The following is a 21,381-nucleotide window of genomic DNA, read 5'->3' as shown; positions in this document are numbered from 1 at the left end:
TATTTAGTTTGCTGTAATAATTAGTTGCCATGAGAAATAATTAAGAGGAAACGATAACATAAAATACGCCAAAATAAAATTCAGAGAAGGAGAGAAAGCAATACAGTAAAAAGAGAAAATCGGCCAATGTAAAGAGAGCCTTCTATGCAGTGCCATGGGTGAACCGGCTTCTTCAATGGCTTCTCAGGGCTGTTTATTGTTGCGAATGAAAATACTCTCCTCCTGAGAGGTAAAACCCTTTTCTCTCTTTCTGATTGCCGATTGCATTCTTGAGGTTTACAGCCTGCCCTCCCGATAAAGGGTATTAGTTTCTAGTGCTTTTTGTGTGCCTATGCAGTGAATTCTGTCACAGTTCAGCACATTTTGGCTTTGAACACCAAAATCCTACCGTTTAAGCTCTGATTTTATTTTGAGTGTAGATCGAAAGAAAGCTTAAGCTGTAAATTCATAAAGCTGACCTGAAGGAAGGGTTATTATGACCGAGTCTGTGTGGGTGAGTTGATGGGGTCTACTCGATTGCCTGAGACAATAGTGGGTCTATGCTAATTAAATTTAGGTAGACGCCTCTTTGGCATTTGCACGCTGAATCACGTTCTTTTATGCCTGCTTAAGATTTACAAAATTAAAATAATTTGTATGCATCAGAATGATTACATTAGCACTTGAATCTAGGTGACTTTTTTAGCTTATTTTATAGTGATTTAAAATCCCACCCTTTACAGCTCTTCATTCTTAACGAATGAAGTTTTTGATGACTTTATCCTCATTCCTAACTGAGCTTGGTCTACATCACAGGCATTACTAAGACCCTTATTGTGTATTGGGGGAAAATATCACAAGTATATCATTTCATTATCACAAAAGCAGTAGAAGACATTCCATTAAATTAGCGAGGAGACTTGCAAAGTTGGAAGGCAGACAGTGCTTTAATTAGAAGGAGACTAGGAAACTCACGTTAATGCAGTGGCTGCATCCTGCTGATTTTCAGTGTGGAATATAAATTGACCGAAATCCACAAATGGTTTTTAGTAAAGGATGCGATTCAGGCTTGCCAGCAATTTTAGGAGCACTCTTTCACAAAGGAAAAATATCACGCAGATTAAAAGTCCTTCCTGCTACACTTCAGTCTCAAGCAATACAATGGTTCTGTCTGACTTTTTATAATGTCTAAAGTGGAGCCAGTCTGTTGAGCTTTAAGAGAAAAGATTGATGTGTATTTTATCTGTCAATATCGTTAATAAAATGTTTTCCTTAGATCCTACAGCCTTTCATACAGATGTGCTTTCATGAAATTCCAACAAAATTGGGAGGTTTTTTTAATGATACTTTAATCACAGTGGTATCCTAAGGTGAAATACATTTTCAATAACTATCAAATACAACACACACAGCCTGCTGGAGTGGATCTAATTTTTGAGAAAAAAAATAGCAGAAATTAATATTTCATTCTTTTTTTTGTTTTCAGGCCCCCTAAACCAGGCACCCCAGAGACTTCTAAAAAGATGTCCCCACAGGTTTCCAGCACAGTGGTCCAAGGACAGATCAAACAAGGTAACTACAAAGCACAGTTTTCTCAGCAGCATGCAGGGAAAATGACAGGGGTGGAGGCTTAAGTTATAAAAATGAGAAATTTCCCTCCTGGCCCGTCAATATCAGAGTCCTTGAACCCAAGGAGCACAAAAGGTTGTTTTTTTTAACCCCGAAAATTATTCTTTATCTGGAGAATGAGTTTTGATGTTAATCATTCATATGGATTGAAGTTTTCTTGTCATATTCTGGAAAAACTGATTTAGTTGATTTTCTTTTCATGGGACTTTGTATCGTTTTACTTGACTATCCCTATATAAAACAACGTGAGGGTATAACCAGTTATATAGGTATTCTGAGGCTTTGCTAATCCTCTTCTCCTTTAGCTCTTTGCTTTTCTCCTCCGAAGGAAAAAAAAAATCAACCTATTTAGTAGTTGAAGACCTTCTCGGCCTCTGGGAACAGATTAATTTACACATACAGTTTTTGGTGCTTTATTGGTAATATCCAGCTCACGAACATGAGTGAGCTGGCCTAATGTGCCAGTCTAATATCATATGTCACTATCGAGTCTTGGTATTAAATCCCTTCATAACTTATTTGGATCAGCTCTACCAGTGTGGCCTGCACGAGTTGATGATGTTTAGTCAAAGTTGAAAATAAATTAGCGGCGGTTTTAGTCTGCGCCCGTGCATTGCCTTTCTGAGCTCTGTGATTTTTGTGGAACACTGTAAAAGTTCGTAGGCCTTGACAGTGCTAAAGGAAGATAATCGGGAAACTGCAGTGGTTTTAGAGATCTGACTCGTTCTTGTCTCCCATTAAGTGGGGGGGAGCATCTCATTGTGGAACCACACACTTGAAACAGCTTTTATTGCAAAACTGAAAGATTGACTTTGTTACTCGGATTCTGATGAGTGTAATTGTGTGGAGAGCTCTCTTAAGAATAAATATGTTTTAAGGGGTTGCAGGGGTTGCACTTTTAAATGGCAGCAGTGGCATTTAAGTATGTTTGAAACGTACAGTATGAGGCGCAGCACGCAGGGGGAAATCATCTGTATGAAAGGTGCCTGTGGTACTTCATAACAAGTATGGGCAAGGTACAAGACTCGTAGTTTTGTGTGCAATTAGCCAGGAAACAGTGTCTCTGAGCAAGTATACTATATTGATGTGTTTACAGCTTGAACCCTCCTTCATCAAATGCAATTGTTTTTGAAAGTAATGGCTGATTTTAAACCATCTGGTTTAAAATGTTAAGACTTTGCCTCTGACTCTTACCTGAAGCAACCATTTTATTTAAAAAGTTAAAGAAATTGAAGTGCAGCAACCTGGTGTTTTATTACTGCATATTACCTTTTGTTAAGGTAAACTCAGACTTTCACACTTTTTACTTTACTTTTACTTTCCTTTCACCTTACTTAGCGAGCTAAAGTAACATGCAACATGCAGAGAATTAATACACTATTAAATCCCCATGTTAATATTTAGCATTAAACATTGTACAACTAAGATAAAGTAAAACTTAAGCAGTACAATGAAATTTATAATGTGAGGATTTTCTCAGAAATATTGTGTGTTTCAAGATTAAAAAAAAAATATTAAAGTAGAAGTTATGTCCAGTAAAATCCTATATAATTGCACTGCAGACTGATTAATCATTTAATATTGCAGGGAGAATAATTACGCAGTCAGAATTAAATATGATGGATTTTGCTGCAAATCTTAAGGGGCTTGAATTGGCTGTCTGTTTATAAAATACCGCAACATGTAGAACGCTGGCCTTTCACAGGGTTTTAGAGTTCTTACAAGGCTGCTGTGCCTGAGGGCTCACACTCAGCTGTTCAGGGGGTGTGGGGAATGGAAATTAAAGGCTAGTTGTCATGCAGATATCCTGCGAGGACAAAAGATTCTGCCACAAGTTAAGCAAACAGACCATTTCCACCACACTGCCAAATCTGTACAGGAGCTTGAACCCATTGTGACTCCATAATAGAGTAAAGCACAGGGATTAATTTGTGTCCGCTTATGCACAGCATATGGTTATGTTTTCTATAGAAAGGAGGTGTCATGTTGTGACCTCTAAATCTTGGTGTTAACCTTCAATTGTTGAGGCACTGTTGCCATAAGGGCTTTCTGTTTTTTCATATGCTAATTTTTTTACCCCCGCGCACACGTCGGCCATGTAAGAACTTTCCGCGAGGATGTTAAGGCGCTCTCTGCCTGTGCTGCCTCTGCCCGCAATAAAAACGGAGCCCGCGTGGCGACCGGTATGCACTCTCCTCTCAAGGAGCACTGTGGTCTGTAATAACGATCGTAATAGCAAGAGCGGTCATACTACCCATTTTTTGAAGTGCTTTTCCAAAAATTGAATGCACGTGCACATAAGAGAAGTAAAAAGACGGAAAACTAACAGCAGGAGCACAGTAAATTAACCCAGCAAATCTGTGTGCATAAATAACATGAAGCAGGTGATTCGCCATGGCTTTTGGGTAGGAAATCATATAATAAGTTTATTCTGTATGGGACATCAAAAGATAGAGTAGTCGGTTGTCTTGCTTAAGGGATTATTGACCACAGAGATGCAGATACAGATAAGAAAAAAAAAATGGAAAATGATTATTTGTGAGATCATATCTGATAATATGTTTTGCAACTTGGAGTTTTGGATTCCTCTAATGTAGCGAGCTCCAATGTGGAGTTACTAAATGTGTCACGGAGAAGACTCTTAAGAGCGATGTATGCATTCTTCAAAAGATAAGAGACAGCATTGAGTGCAGAGAAATATGGTACAGTATATGTGGGCGGTAAATACAGTATGGTAAAGCCTTGAGATGTAGACGTGAAGGTTAAGGCCCTTAATGTTTGTTCACAAGTGGAAGATGTAAAAGAGAGAAACAAGTCAAGAGCATGAGAAAGGTCACGAACGAGAAGCGGGCATTTGGTCATCTGGCCTGTTTGGTGGTTAATTGATCCCAAGCATTGCATCCAGGTGTTTTTTGAAAGAAACCATGATCTTGGCTGGGCAGCTTGTTCCACACTCCCACACTTCTTTGGGTAAAAATTGCTGCCTCCTGTTCAGTATTAAATACAGCTTCCACATAGTTTCTACTTGTGCCCTTGATTTCGTGTTTGACTTTTCATTCTGAGGAAACTGCCTTGGTTGACTTTGTCAGTGCCCCCAAGGATTTTGAATACTTGAATCGGGTCTTCTCCGTTCGAAAAGAAATGAAATGTATTATTACTTTTGTTTCAGTTTCATGAGCAGCCCGTAGGAAGGTGATCTGTGAGTGAAGTCTGAGCCCTAAAAACAGGGCGAAAACTTTCAACCTTGAACACAAAACCATTTAAATGAATGAACATTATTTTATAATGTTTATAATGATTTAATTAAATCAAAGGGAAGAACAAGAGCTGATGGATTTGTCTCCACAGTCCCTTAATCAAATCCGCATTGAAGTAGTATTGGATAAGCTTCATTATTGAAGGAAACAACTGAGTGCTGCTGTTATAAATACTGCATGCCTTGAGAGATAGTTATGACTGAAATGGATAGATTAGATGACAGAACAAACAAAGTTGGGTGACAGATTGTTTTGAGTAGTCATGGAGCTGTGATAATTGTCATTGGTTGATAATTTCATAAGAAGTGTTTTCAGTAGAAGGTTGTATTTTCTTCAGAGATTTCTGTTTTATATGTAAGTGTTTTAGACTGACTTTTTCTCAGGATTGCCAGAAGTGTTCCCAGAAACTTAACTCCCTTTCACATCTTTAAAATTCAGTACTTAAATGCTCAACATGTCTTTGCTTTATAAGCTTTAAACTAGGTAAATTTAAATGGAAGGGTTATGATTGTATTGTATTCCACATCCATAGTTTAATTAAATAATTACATTATTTAGTTGAATTATTAGTCTTAAGATCACTTGATCTTGATTTTAAGTAGCTGTTTTTTTGTTAATGGGGATTTCAGATGTACAGCTCATGTAGCTAGATTGGGAGGTTAGATTAAGAGACCGGGGCTAAAAGAATCCCGGAAATGTGACTGGATACAGCACATATCTTGGGGATAGCAATTGAGGTGGGTGTGGTAGATGAGGAGGCAAGTTTGAAACCTTTTAGGATATATTTCAGAGCCAACTGCTCAGCTGTTTTTGATTTTTTTAAAGTAATTCTTTATTGGTACAGAAGAAAATTTTTGGATTGTGGATTAGAATGGTGTGCTGCAGGTTGTGGTACCACTTATCAAAAGTAATTTTAATGACTTTGATCTTTATTTGTTAAAATAAGGCGCACACATGCTTGTCTTCTGCTTTCCCTTTCTTTTGTGAGAGATGTTGAGCCCGTCTCTTTTCTAGTGATTCCAGTGTTGTCTGTTTGCATGGCTTTAATGCAGGTTTGTAACAAGGTCCTGTTGTGATAGATCTGAAATAGCTTTGTTGTGTGAAGTACTCTTCCATATACTTTTGACATTGTACACTATGTGCACCTTCTGTATATCTGTTCATAGGAGCCAGGGAAATTGCAGCTTATCTTTAGAACAAATAATAAGCCATCAAAGGCAGACTGTGGATCATGCCATCACTCAGTTATTTGTTAAAGTAATAAGTCACTAATTTTTTAATTAAAAATATCAGAAGGGCTATTAGATTGACATGCATTTTTTAACCAGAAAAACTAAGCACATGGATACAAAATAAAGTGAAAAGCTATAAAAGCAAACCTTTAAGTGTTCAGGTGGGGTCTATTTGTTTTTGCCAAATCTACATTTTCATTTTGTTCTTTGGAGAACCTTAAGGTGGTGCCCATTCTTGTGGGAAAACGTTTATCCGTCTTGCCTGTCGCTTTTGCTAGGAAGCAAGCCACAGAATTTCCTTGGAGTCCAATACACCTTGCATAAGTCTTTTAAGGGTTGCGCTAAATGGAAAGAAGAGATTAAATCCTCAATTTCATCGGGTTCCGGAATGACATAAAAACGGAAGAAAATCGGAACGAAGATTAAAGAGCCAAGTAGTTTGGGATTTCTTCTAAGGGCCCTTGTGTGAAGTACAGGCTGTGTCCTATAGTCAGGACACCACAGGACTGCATCTGGCCTATTTTATTCCTGTGCTGTGACCTGTGATCTCTAGGCAGTGGGGTGCTGTGAGCCAGGCACGAGGCGTTTGGTGTGTCTTTGGTGTGCCGTGCGCCCGTCTGATACCTGCATGCGAGAACCCCATCCCTCTTTCAGGGGGGCTGAGACATCTTAATGATGACCAAGGGGAAGGCTGTTATTATATTGTTACTTCTGTGGTTGTTAATTTGGTTGTGACTGGATGCAGCTCATACTGTAGCTTGGGGGTAGCAGTTGAGGTGGGTGTGGTGGGTGAGGAGGCAAGCTTTTTGAAACATTTTAGGATACATTTTAGAGCCAAAAGTTTTTTTTTTTATTGTCACACTATAGAAAATGATTGTGGTTTAGGATGGTGTGCTGCAGGTTATTGTACACAATATTCGAAAGTCATTTTCAATCAATTTGCCCTTCAAGAGGCAAACTGGGCGGTGTTCAGTCAGGGGTCCTGCGGTCAGGTGTCATGTGATCTGCAACCTCTCGGTGACCTGAGAGCCTCTTTCAGGACGTGCAGCTCATCCGTGCAATTCCCTCAGAACTGACACCTGCTTTTAACATAGTTGGGAGCACCAAACTCTCTTTTCTCTTCATCTTCTAACTTTTCTGGATTTGGTAGATGGAGATGGACATAAAATGAAGTTTGTACCTTTCTAGCCTGGAAATGGGAAATGGGAAAGATGGTAAAGCACCAGCCCCATGCCAGGCAATGTGTACCTCACCAATTCCCAGCCCTGGTTTTCTCGTGTAGGCTACAGTATGTTAAAGACGCCTCACTAAAGACTGTAAAGATGATACATGCCGGCTGAAATATGCAAACTATTTCCATCATCTCCTTCACAAGACGGTGTTTTAGAATGACTTTCTAATTTTATTTTCTTTTAAAACCACCATCTGCTCTTTTGCAACATTCTATCTGTTGATAAAAGCAAATTGATGTTTGTGTAAAACATTGTTCTCCTTTGTTTTGGATGGTCTGATACTCCATATGTAATGTTTTGCAGATTTCAACAACAGCTATGAAGGCCTGTTGCTATTTCATCTGCAGTAGGTTACTGGAGACTGAAGTAGAAATAACATTGAAAAACCATCATTGCTATCACATTCCATATCATTTCCAATTCAGAACTTATTATTCTACTATTATTAATTAAGGTAGTAGTAACTTTTCAGAAGGACAAAATACTTAAAAATTCCAGTATGAGTGGACTAAAATAAACACAACATGTTCTTTGTACATGCCATTGCCAGAAGAATGATGATATTGAATAAAATACGTGTTTATAAAAGCTTTTTTTTCTTTCTTTGATTAAAAAAATCTGATTTGGCATTTCTCATTGCATTCTAAAACTTATTTGGAAGACGCAGGCATATAATGCTCCAATTTGTCTGCAAGGCTGAGCAAAAGGGTTCCAAATATTGGCTATTTCTTAAACTACTCTGAGCACAGATTGGGTTGTCAATTGAGTAATTTATGAGATGCATATTCTGAAAAGCTGATTTTCAGATTTATTGACAGGAACAGTTACTCATACACAATTTAAGTTAAATTTAGGGCTTTCATGTATTATGCCTCTCACTGAAATGCATGAAAATTAGTATTGCAAAGCTCTTACTTTGACAAAATTCTGTGTAGATCTATAAAGTGGTTTTGTCCAAACCTGAATCCAGAATAACTTAAAGCAACCCACCAGGTGCACGTTACCAGTAGGTACTCATTGGGTGGTAAGTTTCCATTTGGGTAGGTGCAAGATTCCTTTGTCAAGCAAGAAATACAAAGTTGAGGGCTTAGAAAGTTGAATTAACAGGTGTCTGTCCTTCTGACTCTGAGTCCATTTCCACTTTTAGCACGGCAAAACATTTACCCCAGTAACACGATATTTCCAATTGCCGATAATGAATAAAGTTAAGTTTACAATTCCGAGTCACTGCAGAGTTGGAACCTTTTTTTCTCAGCTGTGACTGTCCGGTTGTTTTTTTCTTTTCTTTTTTTGTTCCCTCATCCTTACTAACGCTGTTTCTCCCTCTTCTCTTGAGTCTCCTGGAGTTCATTTTCTCTATCTTTCCTTTCCTCTGCAAGTTCCTGCTGTGGCTGCGTCTGCTGCTGCTGGTTCTGCGGCTATTCACTCTGGCCCTGCTTTACATGCCTGTCCCTCAGTCAATGAAGGTACTTGCCCTGTTGCCTCATCACTACCCCACTACCTCTGCTCTCATTTGCCATGCGTCCACCCTGGAGTCCTTGTTGAGTCTTTGTGTCGTCCACGTCTCTCTCTCTCTCGCAAGTTTGGTGTGTCTTTTTCACGATTCTATTTAAGTACACACTGCACATTTGCTTTGTTTCACGCGTGGCGGCGGCGGGGCGGGGCAGGGTGGGGTGGTATCTGTCTCAACACTCTGCCTTCAGACAGTTTCTTCAACCAAAAAACTGCCCAGACCTTGGCTGGGTCTGTAATTGTTTTTTTTTTCTTTTTCGACTGTCTTGCCATGATTTCAAGACATTAACTTGAGCACTTGTTTCTTTTTTTTTTCCTCCCTGTTGCCCATTGTTGGGTTTTCTTATAGGGTAAAGTTTAAAGGTATTTCAACTGATTTTTTTTCTCTGCCTACAAAGGCAGCCTGTTCCTTGTAGTAATGAAATGGAGAAACACTGTTTTTATAATCTGAACCTCTCAAGAAAGCCCTGTGGCCTAAACTTAGGGCCCGGAGAAGTCTCAGACTGAAGCATGCCAAAATTTGTTAAAATCTTCAAATCAGGTGTGGAAAGTGTTTTTCTTCTGTTCCTTCTGTGTTAATTTTTCCAGTCGCCCTGGATATCCACTCGGTAAATGGTTACTGCTTCATGCAGTGAAAACTCTATTTGTTTTGATTTATTTGAAAGATGTAGTAAAGCCCACTCGAGTGAATCACGAATGAAGCACGTGGATCACAGAATTTCATGTCTGCTTTAAAATATAGGGCCTCGTGTATTGGAGATGTGGGCTGAGGTTTATTTTAAGGATGATCTGCTAGTTTAATTGATTTTTTGCATAAATGTAAGCTAAAATGAAGTTGCTGATGTGAAAAAAAGAGTACAGTATTCCATGTTTCTTAGCACGTTTGTTTTGTTCATAATATGACCATTTAAAGATTTTTTCAGTGCCCAACCCTATAACAATTGTTTCACAGTTTGTTTTGACAAACAGCAGTAGCTTTAACATTAATGGCAGTAACATTTTGCATCTCTGGAGTAAAGCATAAATATTAGAATATTTTTCCAAATTAATGCTTCAAGAATTGAAATTGATTTCTATGCTAAATATGACTATTTTGTTGAGCACATTAATATTCATCCTTTTGGAATACACATTTGAAAACATTAATATATTCATGTGGATGAACTATTATAATTAATTATAAACATTGTGCAAGTGTTTGTTACTCATTTTAGCAAACTGGAATCCTGGGAAATTGATTTACTTGCAGAAACAGTGCAGTTAAATATTGAATAAGTAGCAGAAATAATCTCAGTATTGTAGAAATTCTACTGTATAATTTATAATGTTATTAATGCTAATGTTTTATTTGCTCAATTAAATGCATAGCAGTAGTAGTACAGTAGTCCGTAGCGCAATAGCTGTAGCACAGTAGTAGAGGTACAGACACAAGTTACAGATTTCATTAATTTATTTCCTTATTTTCATTCAATTCATTTCTCTCAAATTTCTTTGTAGAGGTAAGTGTCCTAAATAACTCTAGATGAAAAACGTCTATCGGTGTATAATTATAGCTAGGTGATAGAAAGGGATTTCAGTAGAGGTACAGTAATTTGTAACGGAATTCCTTAAATTGCATGAAAAAAAGTTGCAGCAGTGTTTTTCTGTATTTAAAATGTTTTTAAATGTTTCAATTATTTGCATGTTTATATGAGCTAAAATGTGCATTTCCCATGACATCAATAGTTTCATGCATGATTTGATATTCATTTGTATCAGAGATAATTCTTTATGTTTTAGGTCACAGATTGAACATTTTAGTTTTTAACAAAAAAAAAAGCTCCTTTAAAATTTTACTTTCTTCCCTTGCCCCTTGGAAACTGGACGATTCTGCCATTAAACTCAGTGGCTATGTCTCACCGGCTTGTTGAAAGAAGGAAGCTGGAGAGCAGATGACTTTTGAGTTTGTTTCAGTCTGATCAAAAACTAATTAAAAGCTTTAAACAGCAGTGAGAGAAGCTAACAGTCTGACCCAAATGAGTAAGGTAAATGTCAAAATTCTCTGTTAAATTCCCCTTAATGATAGAATACGAATGATTGATATAAGAACAGGGCTCTTCCTGCAGTTTTCAGCTAAAAAAATATTTTGTTTGTGTAATTCTTCTGTTTCTCCTGTTGTCATTGTGCTACTGTGCCGTTGGAGTTAAGCTGTGTGGTTTTGTGTTTGTGTGGATGAGGACAGAGCTCCAAAGAACAGCTGACTTATTCCTGTTGCCTGTTTTCTGAACCCTGACAGGATGGAGTCAGCTTGCTGCCATGCACTGTGTCATGCTACCTGATTTGCTGGGGTTGGACAAGTTCAGACCTCCTCTCTTGGAAATGCTGGCTCGTAGGTGGCAGGATCGATGTCTGGAGGTAAGTTCTTCAAGGAAGACTTAAAAGGGAAAGGCCTGTAGCTTTGGTGGTCCCTACACTTAATGCTGTTAGCTCAACAAAGAGGGTTGAACTCAGACGCTTTTTTAATATTTCATGGTGCTTAAATCCTTTTTAACAGCCATCAAAAATGGCGATTTAACAGCTATTACTTCTTCCTGTTTCACAGAAAGCAGTGTAGTGACTTTATTATTTCTTTAGCCTTTATACCTTTACATTTATACCTCTAAAACCAAAAGTCCTTTTAAAATAAGGGAAGCAGTTTCACCTACAGTATGCGGAAGCGTACTTTGTACTTGGGACACAGAAATTGTTGCTTTCCCTCCCCGTGACTTCCAGAAGGATAATGAACACAGAGCAATTAACAGTCTGTCGTACTGGAGGAAATGAAAGCTGTTTTCCAGCGGAGGGTAACCTTCTTTGTGTGTTGAAGTCTCCCAGGATGGACTGCCCCTTGACGTGTCCTGGTTCTGTCGATTGACAGCCTGCTTACTTATTCTGTTTCAAAAACGCAGGGTGCTTGGCCACTGGCTCAGTACTTTCCAATTTGATAAATGACTAGATGGCCTTGACACGTACCTCTGCTGCTGTGGCAGAAATTCTGTTGAATGTGCAGCTTTGAACGGAAAGATGTGAAGGCAGCAGCTGAGGTTCCAATGTCTTAATTGGACAGAGCTCTTTGTTAACAGGAACAGGCTCTGGGCTGGCTCGCTGTGGTATGAGCACTGGCTTCAAAAGTCTGTGGTGTTTATTCATTTTCCTTCGTATTTTTTCCCACTTTGGCTTTTTGGTCCTGCGAGAACCTTTTTTGTGTTAATTTTTTTTATTAGTGATCAAATCGCCGCATGTGATCAGTTTGCCTTTGAAGCTGAAATGTTACCCCATGGATCAACCTTACATGTTGTTCATGTTGAGTATGCAGGAAGTCTCCCTTCTATCCAAAGCCTTTTTTGCAAGGAGGTGGCCCTATGATTAGAGACATTATGGGTTGGTAGGGATCATGTCACGCAATAAACAGAACTTCTCAAAATATTGATTGCATTAGCTGTTTTGATTATCAGAATTTTGTTGTACTCTGATAAGACTAAAAAGGTGATGGGAGTCAAAACCAATTTCTAAAAAATAAACATAAAAAGAGTGAACATAAATCTTTCCATATAGGTCAGATTCCAGTTAGCACAGACTTTTTTCCCTTCTAGTGCTAATGTGTTTAAGATTTGTATTTTGTTCAGACAGATAAAAGGCAAGTTTCTACAAAAATCTGCTTCAAATGAGTAAATATACAAAAAATACTCATTTTATTCTCATTTAGCTGTTCAGACCTTTCTGACAAAGTAATAATCTAGGCTGTTCCAAAGGTTACAATGACTTTTGCTGAAGAACTAAGTTGTTGCATGGCTCAGGAAAGAGGGACGTTCAGACTGCATTTTCTGGTGAACCTTTTGGTTCCCGTCGGAACAAATGAGAGGTTTTGTGATGGCAAAATGTAGTCAAGGCTCAGGCCAAAGGAAAATTGTTGAATCAAAAAACCTCGTTGTGTTCTTTCCTCTTGAGTTTTATGATACCGTGCTGTTGCCTGGGTCATGAGTATTTAGGCTGCTGTTAAGCCAGTGTTGAAGTGCCTTGCATTATCTGGCCTATAAAAAGTCTCCTTTCACTTTTAAAGGCTTTGATTGAATAACAGAGACATGAGGTCTTAATGATAGAATTGTTTCTCGGAGCGATAAGGTTAATAAATACTGGTTTAAACTTTATTCTGAGTCAACAAAGGTGTATTTACTGTATATGTAAATCTGTAACTTAACCAAACAGGATACTTAAAATGCTTCTGGACAGTGAGGGGCCTATTCTGTTGAAGCGAGCGAAAACACAAAGACTTTAGCACCACAGGGTAAAGAGTCGTTCTGGAAATGTGTTTATTAGCATAGCTGAAATGTCTTTTACTGTTGCATAAGCTGGAGAGATCGGGGCAGGCAGGCAACAATCCCTTTAAGGGACAGTATGCACATGCAACATGATTGGTTAAATTTGGGATCATATGGAGAAGCAACTGCAGACTGCAAGAGCAGCCAGTGAGAAACAGTATGGGGCACGCGCTGAGAGATCAGGTGAACTGCACTTACCTATGCTAGTGATTGCTATGTTCACAGATAAGGGAGAGGCATGCATGGGTGTACATCACAGCAAAATGTCTACCATGAATACATGAGAGCATGCAATCAGATAGCCACATTGATAACAGCTTTTTTGAGCACTGGGGCAACAGCTATGGAGTGCAGGAAGCAATTACTGGGCTCCAGTTCATAAATATGTACCACACATGCATTTTGATTCAATAAACTAATTTAGCCTAACTACATTTGTAATGGATTATTGAAAATGATTTTACATACCACTGCCTGACCTACCCTTCCTCCCAATGGATAACAATACAGTGATGTCAGGCATGGTTATAAGTGGTTGTTGTTAATGTGGTAAACTGCAAGTATTCAACAGTTTGGCAGGACACATTGAAACAAGCTTGAGGTACGAGTTATATTAATTCATTGAATTTGCTTTATGCAGCAGGGGCAAGGCTTATTAGATGGTACTTTCTGATGGGCTGCATGTTCTGACTCTGTAACAGAAATCAGGACATTGTAAATAGAACCCATCTTGACATCTTCAGTAATGAAGAGCCCAACACCTCAGTAGCTCTTTATCTGCAACCCTGAGGGGCGAACCCATCTTGTTGGGACCCTACATGCAGGGTCAAGGGTCAATAAACTAGAATGGCCATCCAATAAGGAACCTGCTGGGTGGGAAAGAACACTACACCTGATGACATCACGATTTTCCCAGAAGCCAGTTACCCTACCAGTCTGTCTTTGGACTGTGAGAGAAACCCAGGGAGATCTTGCAAACTCCACACAGAGGACTCCCCAGGTCTGAAATGTTTGTAACGTCACACTTTTCCCTTCTAATGAGAGTGGATGAGTATTCTGCTGCTTCAAGGGTGTCTCAACACCCCTCATGCTTGAAGATCGTACTTATGCAAATGTTTTTATGGGGTTTGTGACACAGTTGATGCAGTGATAATGTCAGAGGGAAGCGTGCTTCAGTGTCTTTTATGCACATCCTTGGGAGCACTTTTGTCTTTCTGCATCCATAATGAACAATATTGTTTACGTACAGTTTGAATTACACCCAAGCACAGGTTTGCTTTGTGTGGCTAATGTGATAAGAGACTGGATGCTTAAAAGTTACATGCTTTGCAGAGGGAAGAGACACTGTCATATTTATTCCTGTGCACTTCAGTGTTTTCAGTGTTTTTCTGAGCAGTCATTCACATTTCATCCTTCCCCTTGTCCTAACACCTCATTGTGTGCTTTAAAAACTGCATTTAAAACATTGGCATCGGTTGAAAAATCTAAGGCCCTTGTTTTGTGTGTGTAATGTAAGCCAGTGTAGATGTAGATATAAAATGCATGATAAGACACTGCTGGGTGGATTAAAACCTGGGTTGTTAATGGCCCCCCCAGGAATTGAATTGTGAAACCCTGGTTCATATAATTAAAATCTCATATTCATTTTATCTGAGCAGCATTTGCAGTTGGATTTAAAAAAACCCAACCGAGGCATCTTGTTGCATTGTATAGGGCAGGATGCAGTGGTTGCTGTGTTCCAGTACCGCTGCTGACCTGCACTGTGTGGCCTTGCAGGCACTGTGCTCACATTCCCATGTTGTACTGCAGGTGAGGGAGGCCGCGCAGGCCCTACTACTGGCCGAACTGCGTAGGATCGGACAGGCAGGCCGGAAGGAGACCATAGACCTGTGGGCGCCGTACCTCCCTCAGTACGTCGACAGCGTCATGTCGCGTAAGTATTGAGCGCACAGTAAAGGAGTGCTGGTCTATGGACACCTGCAGAAGTGAAGGAGAAATGTGCAGTTCTGTTAGAACCTAGGCTGAGTGCGGTTGTGGGGCGGGAGTACACTTCCAGGGTGGGTGCAGTTCTGGGGGTACCTGTAGGACTGGTGGGAAGGGAATAAGCACCCGTATCACTCACAACTGGCAGCTCACTGGAGCTCAGCAGGTGTGAGCCTGGTCAGTACCTGGATGGGAGACCTCCTGGGAAAAACAGTGGATGAGGTGTTAGTGGGGCCAGTAGGGGGCGCCCACCCTGCTGTCCATGTAGGTCCTAATGCCCCAGTATAGTGACGGGGACACTATATTGTAAAACAGGCGCCGTCCTTCGGATGAGACATAAAACTGAGGTCCTGACTCTCTGTGGTCATTAAAAATCCCAGGGTTTTTTTCGAAAAGAGTAGGGGTGTAACCCCGGCGTCCTGGCCAAATTTCCCATTGGCCCTTACCAGTCATGGCCTCCTAATAATCCCCCTCTATGAATTGGCTACATTACTCTGCTCTCCTCCCCACTGAGAGCTGATGTGTGGTGAGCGTTCTGGCGCACTATAGCTGCCGTCGCATCATCCAGGTGGGGCTGCACATTGGTGGTGGTGGAGGGGGGGATCCCATTACCTGTAAAGCCTTTGAGTGGAGTGTCCAGAAAAGCACTACACTTGTAAGTAATTATAATTATTATTATTAATAAATATGGCGGAGGCTTGTTATGTAATGTTATATTTATCTGTAATGTTTGCTTGTGCTATTTTGTATGTTTTGGACGTTTCCATGTTTGTGAAACATGCAAGACAGATTTTTGAGAAATCGGGCACTAACTTATCGTATTGTACATGGGAAGGAAGGAGAAGAGTAACCACTGACAGGCTGGAGTGTAGTACAGTTATGTGGAAGAAGTCTTGCACATAGTACTCCTGTTGAATCCCAGGCAGTGGGTTACCATGATCTTGTCCACTCATGGTTCAGTCTGGAATGTTTTTGGTGGCTTCTGCTTCAACTTCTTTTTCATCATTATCTGTAACTAACGAGGCATGAAAGTCACTGATGATGTCTAGGAGCTGCCTTGTTTTTCTTTTGGTATGAGTTGGACAGAACTGAGATAGATACTTTGCCACAATTTCTAAGAAGGTACAAGCAGCAGTTAATGAAAACACATGCAAACTGGTATATATAAGTGCCATTATTGTCTGTTAACACTTTTTGCAGGTGTAATTTTCTGTCCAGGACAGAAAAATGCTGTAAAATACAGTAGTTGACGAGCATTGTTGAGGTCGTGTTTTGCTTTAACTGTGAGGAAATAGCCTACACATCCTTATAATTGACTTCCTTTATATCTGGAACATTTGCTAGTTGCTCTTCCATAAGGATTTTTTTCATAGTTTTTTCATGATGATTAAACTGGTTTAATTTTTATAGCACAAAAGTTATTTTACTTTAAGCCCTTTTAGTTGAATAACCGATTTAAGTGCTGCTGCTTCAAAGTAGCCAGTTGATGAAGATCTGCCAAATGATCAGTATTCTTTTTTTTCCCCAATACTAGTACAAGGTAATTGGTAAAACGATATTAAAATAAACAGGGCAATGCAGAGATGGAAAATAGCAAACGATCAATCTAGATGAATGGATTTATGGGTTGGTATTGACTGGCCAATCTTACAGATCACTTGAGAAAGAGAGATTGCAAGAGTATGCGCACTGTTAGGGTTTTAATATTTGAAAATATAGAATTTATTTTAGATGTCGAATTGTTTGATAAGCAGTTTATCTAGATTGATTCCTCCAACTCACATTTTGTGTGATTTCTGTTAGAGGAAAAATCCAGCATTTACAGATGTTTTCTCTGAGGGTCTCATTGTTCATTTCTCAACATTGACAACTTTAGCAGCCAGCTCTGGGGAATTTCATGTCCCCTTCTCAGTGGCGGGACCACTCAAAGCATTAACCACTTAGCCAAGGCATATTCCTTTCTGTCACTGGCTATCAGGTTTTATTTACTGGCTAAACAAATTAGCAGCAGTAATAAGCTGTGATATAACCAGAAATGCTGTCTGCATAATAATATTGCAGTTCAGTTAATGACCCAAGGGCAGATTTAGTAGCGTCAAGTATGGCGTTCTTGGAGCTCGAAGCAAAAACGTTACCAATTAAACATATGAGTATTTTTTATCCATATGGCAGTACAACGCATGGGTGTGATTATGCATTGGTTAATCATGCCTCAGCTAATTGTTCCCTGCAATGAGTTAATTTGCTCCAGGGATATTAACGAAGCATTTGTGAGAACTGGGGGGTGGTAAAGAAGCCTCATTATTTCACGGTCCTTTTCTGCTATTGTCTTGTGCTTTAAATTGCATGCGATTTGAATTGGTCAGAGCGCTGTGTAATTCGATATTCATTTCTCCTCTAATGGCTTGAGTATTAGGAATGCGGCTGTTATTTATTGGTTCTCTGGAGGGATGTTATAATCAGGCGTGGGGCAGGAATATTTTCTGACCCTGGGCTTCAAGTCCGGTAACCTGCTTTATTGATGTTATTACAGAAAATGAGAGAAATTATGATATCAAGACTACCGTTTGGTGCAAACAGATCAAATACTTTTGCTGGGTAACTTGATTTGTTGTGATTGGGTTAGTGTGGATTGCAGAGCCAAGCAAAGGGAAACAGGTCCATCTGAAAAAAAAAAAATCTACACTGCAATTGGATATACTTGGAAAGAGTCATTTTGATCACAGTGGATCAGCAGCTGTCTCTGTGCTTACCGAATTAAAACACCAGGCTGTCACTCGTCATGTCATCAGGGAAGGCTTCACTGATGTCATCACTTAATTTTAATGGAATACGTTAAGTTACGCTTTGTGTTTTTTTTTTTTTCCTGCCATCTTAATGGTTTGATTTCGCACACAAATCAAACACACAAACTAGGCGAACTAATGATCAATGCCCGTGGGTCTTATCGACTCCAGTGAAACCAACCGGTAAGTGGTGCTGCAGTATATAGGATTCAGGTGGACTCCACTAACTTGGCTAGCCTCAGTCAGCGAACCCTGGACCCCTGTGGCGTGATGAGAGCCCCGCCAATTCTACCAGCGCATCCCAGCAGGATACCAGGGTCATTTGGAGTTGTCCGTCAGTCCTCGTCCCAGTTCTGTCGTTTTTGCAGTCGGTGCTTGAAGCCAGCATCTCCTTGGCCATACTGGTTGCCATCATCCCCCCCCTGGGCGGTGTCCCGCTTGCATGACAACACCCTCAGCTGAATAACTTGAAATCTGCCCGTTGCGTAGTAAGATTACAGCTTTGTGTTTTTTCTCCGTGGCCGATAACCGGTCGTAACCGTGAGTTTGATTTAGCGCTGCATAAGAACTGGGGTTTTTGTTTCCCTTTTCCCATGTGCTTTCTTGGGACCTTTTGCGACATGAGCCCCTCCGCCTTGTTTTCCAACCGTCCTGGCTCACAGCCCAGCAGCTCCCTGGATGCGAGGCTGGGCCAGGAGGAGGCCGGCTTTCTGTCACAGCCGGCTTGCCGGCCGCAGCCCGCTCTTAATCGGCAGCCATCCGTGCAGATCACCGCTTGGGAGCCGGCTTAATTTCCTGTGTGGCAGAGGGAGAATCCAGACCCTGACCTCGCGTAGCAGAGAGGCCAGCGAGATCGCCGCTCTGTGTCTGGGCTTGAGCGGCTGTGCCAGGGGGAAGCGGTCTTCTCCGTGGTCTGGTGTGGGCTCCAGGGGGCTTTTGCGATCGGCAGGCTGGGTTCAGCAGAGGGAACGTGCCGTTTACTGGGCGTTGCTGCAGTAAAACTGGCGCCCTCTCGATGCGAGCTTGAACCGTCCTAGGTTTTGCAGTCCGTTTTAAAAGCACCAGATGGGCAGTTCACCAAAGAAAATTGCTAGAACAGTAAAAGCACAACTACCGTAGCAGAACAAAATGGTATTTTGTTAAAAAAATGCTTGGTTTACTTGTTTTATGAAAAGCTTTTTTCAGCCTTTAGGTGTTTAATGTACAAATCTGGGAAGAACAAGCTTGGGCAAAACAATAAATAGCAGTTTCATTTTCCCTCAAACATATGTAAAAATAATTAGATGGAGGGGGACTCTTGAAATAATGTTAGTTCTCTGAAGTGTAACTAAATAAACCAAGGATCACAACATGTACACCGTAGTGTTTATATCAATTTGTCTAGGCCCAAAAGAGTTTAGAGTATTCATTTTTCAATTAATGATATTTTCCTGTCAGTTTGAATTTCCTTATTTTGTGGAAGATGATTGATGCAACTTACAGAGATATTGCTTTAATATTATTTTCATGCAGTTCTGTTTCATCTCTTTTGCTTGAGTCCCCTTGCATTCTAACTCACTCTCCTTCCTTGCAACCTTTGACTCATTGGTAGTAGCCATTAATGTGATTGTTGTTGTGCTTTTGTTGTTCTCCTAGCAGCTGGAAAACGCACATCATGAAAAACACGGCTAGACCCAGATAGGGTGTTTGCTGTATTTGTGGTTGCACTCATGCATATCTGTGGCATGTTCACACAGCATGTAAAGAGGCCAGAAATGATTGAAAGCGAGCAATTGCAAAAGGTTATCGACTTTACATACCTTTGAAATATTTTTAATCCAGACTGCACGGTCTCGGATAAAACGGGAGTGAGGATTTTGCAGGACAAATTCGGTATTCTGAACACTGAGTAACATCTGGAAGCTGAACAGCTCTCTGAAAACAGGTAGTGTGTGCAGCCAATCATCTTCGCCACAGCAATTTACAGTGCTGCAAAAATGTTTGTGAACTTTCTAGTTGGTCCATATTTTCATGTTTTTAGATCCTAAAATGTAATTAGATCTTCATGAAAGTCTTAATAAACAAATAATACATACTATATTTTTTTATTATATGTTTAATCACGTGTTTCATTATTTTGTTAACAAATTGACCCAACAGTAAATGTATCAGAATAGTGAATAAACATGCAAACCCTTCGATTCAGTAAATGCTTACAACTTCTTGAGCACCAATGACTTCAATTGGATGTCTCCTGTAACTGTTTATCGTGTCTTGTATCAGGTGTGAGGAATTTTGGCCTCTTCTTCCTCGCAGAACTGATTCAGATCAGTGACATTTGAGGGTTTTCTTGTGCGAACCAGTCCTTTCAGGCTCGGCCGTAACGTCAGTGGGGTTTACATTCGGACTTTGACTTGCCCAATCCAAATTTTAAAATTTCTTCTTCCTCAGCCATTCTGTTCAGATTCTGTCAATCTGCTTAAGGTTTTTGTGTTGCTTCGTAGCGCACTTATGGCTCAATGTCCGCTGATGAATGGATGGCCTGACATTCTCCCACAGAATTTGCCGATGCCAATCCAAATTCAGGGTTGCATCAATGATGGCGAGACCGCGAGCAGCCCCAAATCGTGATACTCCCTCCACCATGCTTGATGGTCGGGAGGAGAGGTTTTTCTGATGGATGTCAGTGTTTGGTTTGGTGGGTAGTCCAGGCCATCTTTGGAGATCTTGAGATGGGCAATATTATTTTAATTAGAGAGCAGTGGTTTCTATCCTCCTATGAAAACCAATCCCCTTCAGTCTTTTGCTAATAGTGGAGGCTTGAACACTAACGGAGAAAGAGGCCTGCAGATCCTTAGATGATACTCTGGGGTTCTTTGTGTCTTCCTGGACCATGTTGCTGGTTGCTTTTGGGGAGATTTTGGCAGGATGAGCAGTCTTGGGTGGAATTTACTTACAGGATCTACTGTGCAAGGGGCACCAGTCCATCACATCGCAGACACAGACACAAACACTCACATCATGGCCAGTTTTCTCAGAAGCCAGTTAACTTAAAAGGATGTATTGGGACTGTGGGAGGAAACCGGAGCACCCTACGAGCTCCACGCAGATAACATCCCAGGTCCGAAATTTACCTAGGACCCCAGCACTACTAGGCAGCAATGCTAATGCACCCCATTATGTGCTCACCTAATTCTAAATCCCCCGAATTATTTACTAAGTAAGCTGTATTTCACATACAGTAAATTGATTCTTTATTATTTATTTATTTTGACTTCATACCCCATTGTGTCTCGGACAACATCAAATTGTTAAATATATGTCCTTTTGGTTATTTGAGAATAGACCAATGCTGAATAAACAAGGATGTCATGATAAAAATTATAATTCCCATAATAATATTGGGTGTTCAAAAATGTTGTCAATTATTCCTGGGATCAGAACTGCCTACAAGG

The 21,381-nt window shown here is 40.2% G+C and overlaps 1 protein-coding gene across 4 annotated transcripts in view; it reads left to right on the top strand.

The window, feature by feature from the left end:
• The window catches only part of wdr7 (WD repeat domain 7), a 210,150-nt gene that overhangs the window by 51,264 nt on the left and 137,505 nt on the right, over positions 1 to 21,381 (top strand). For 2 of the 4 annotated variants that reach the window (XM_088630380.1, XM_088630378.1), the window contains 4 exons: positions 1,466 to 1,551; positions 8,709 to 8,795; positions 11,117 to 11,235; positions 14,988 to 15,111. In XM_088630380.1, the coding sequence (XP_088486506.1) occupies positions 1,466 to 1,551; positions 8,709 to 8,795; positions 11,117 to 11,235; positions 14,988 to 15,111 (416 nt within the window). The remainder of the gene's footprint in view (positions 1 to 1,465; positions 1,552 to 8,708; positions 8,796 to 11,116; positions 11,236 to 14,987; positions 15,112 to 21,381) is intronic. The other 2 variants (XM_088630381.1, XM_088630379.1) reach the window with 1 other exon arrangement.

The sequence above is a fragment of the Lepisosteus platostomus genome, chromosome 4, assembly GCF_059453375.1.
Source record: "Lepisosteus platostomus isolate fLepPlt1 chromosome 4, fLepPlt1.hap1, whole genome shotgun sequence".
Taxonomy (NCBI): Eukaryota; Metazoa; Chordata; class Actinopteri; order Semionotiformes; family Lepisosteidae; genus Lepisosteus; species Lepisosteus platostomus.
The sequence above is the reverse complement of the archived record's forward strand: the minus strand, read 5'-3'. Positions and strand labels throughout refer to the sequence as shown.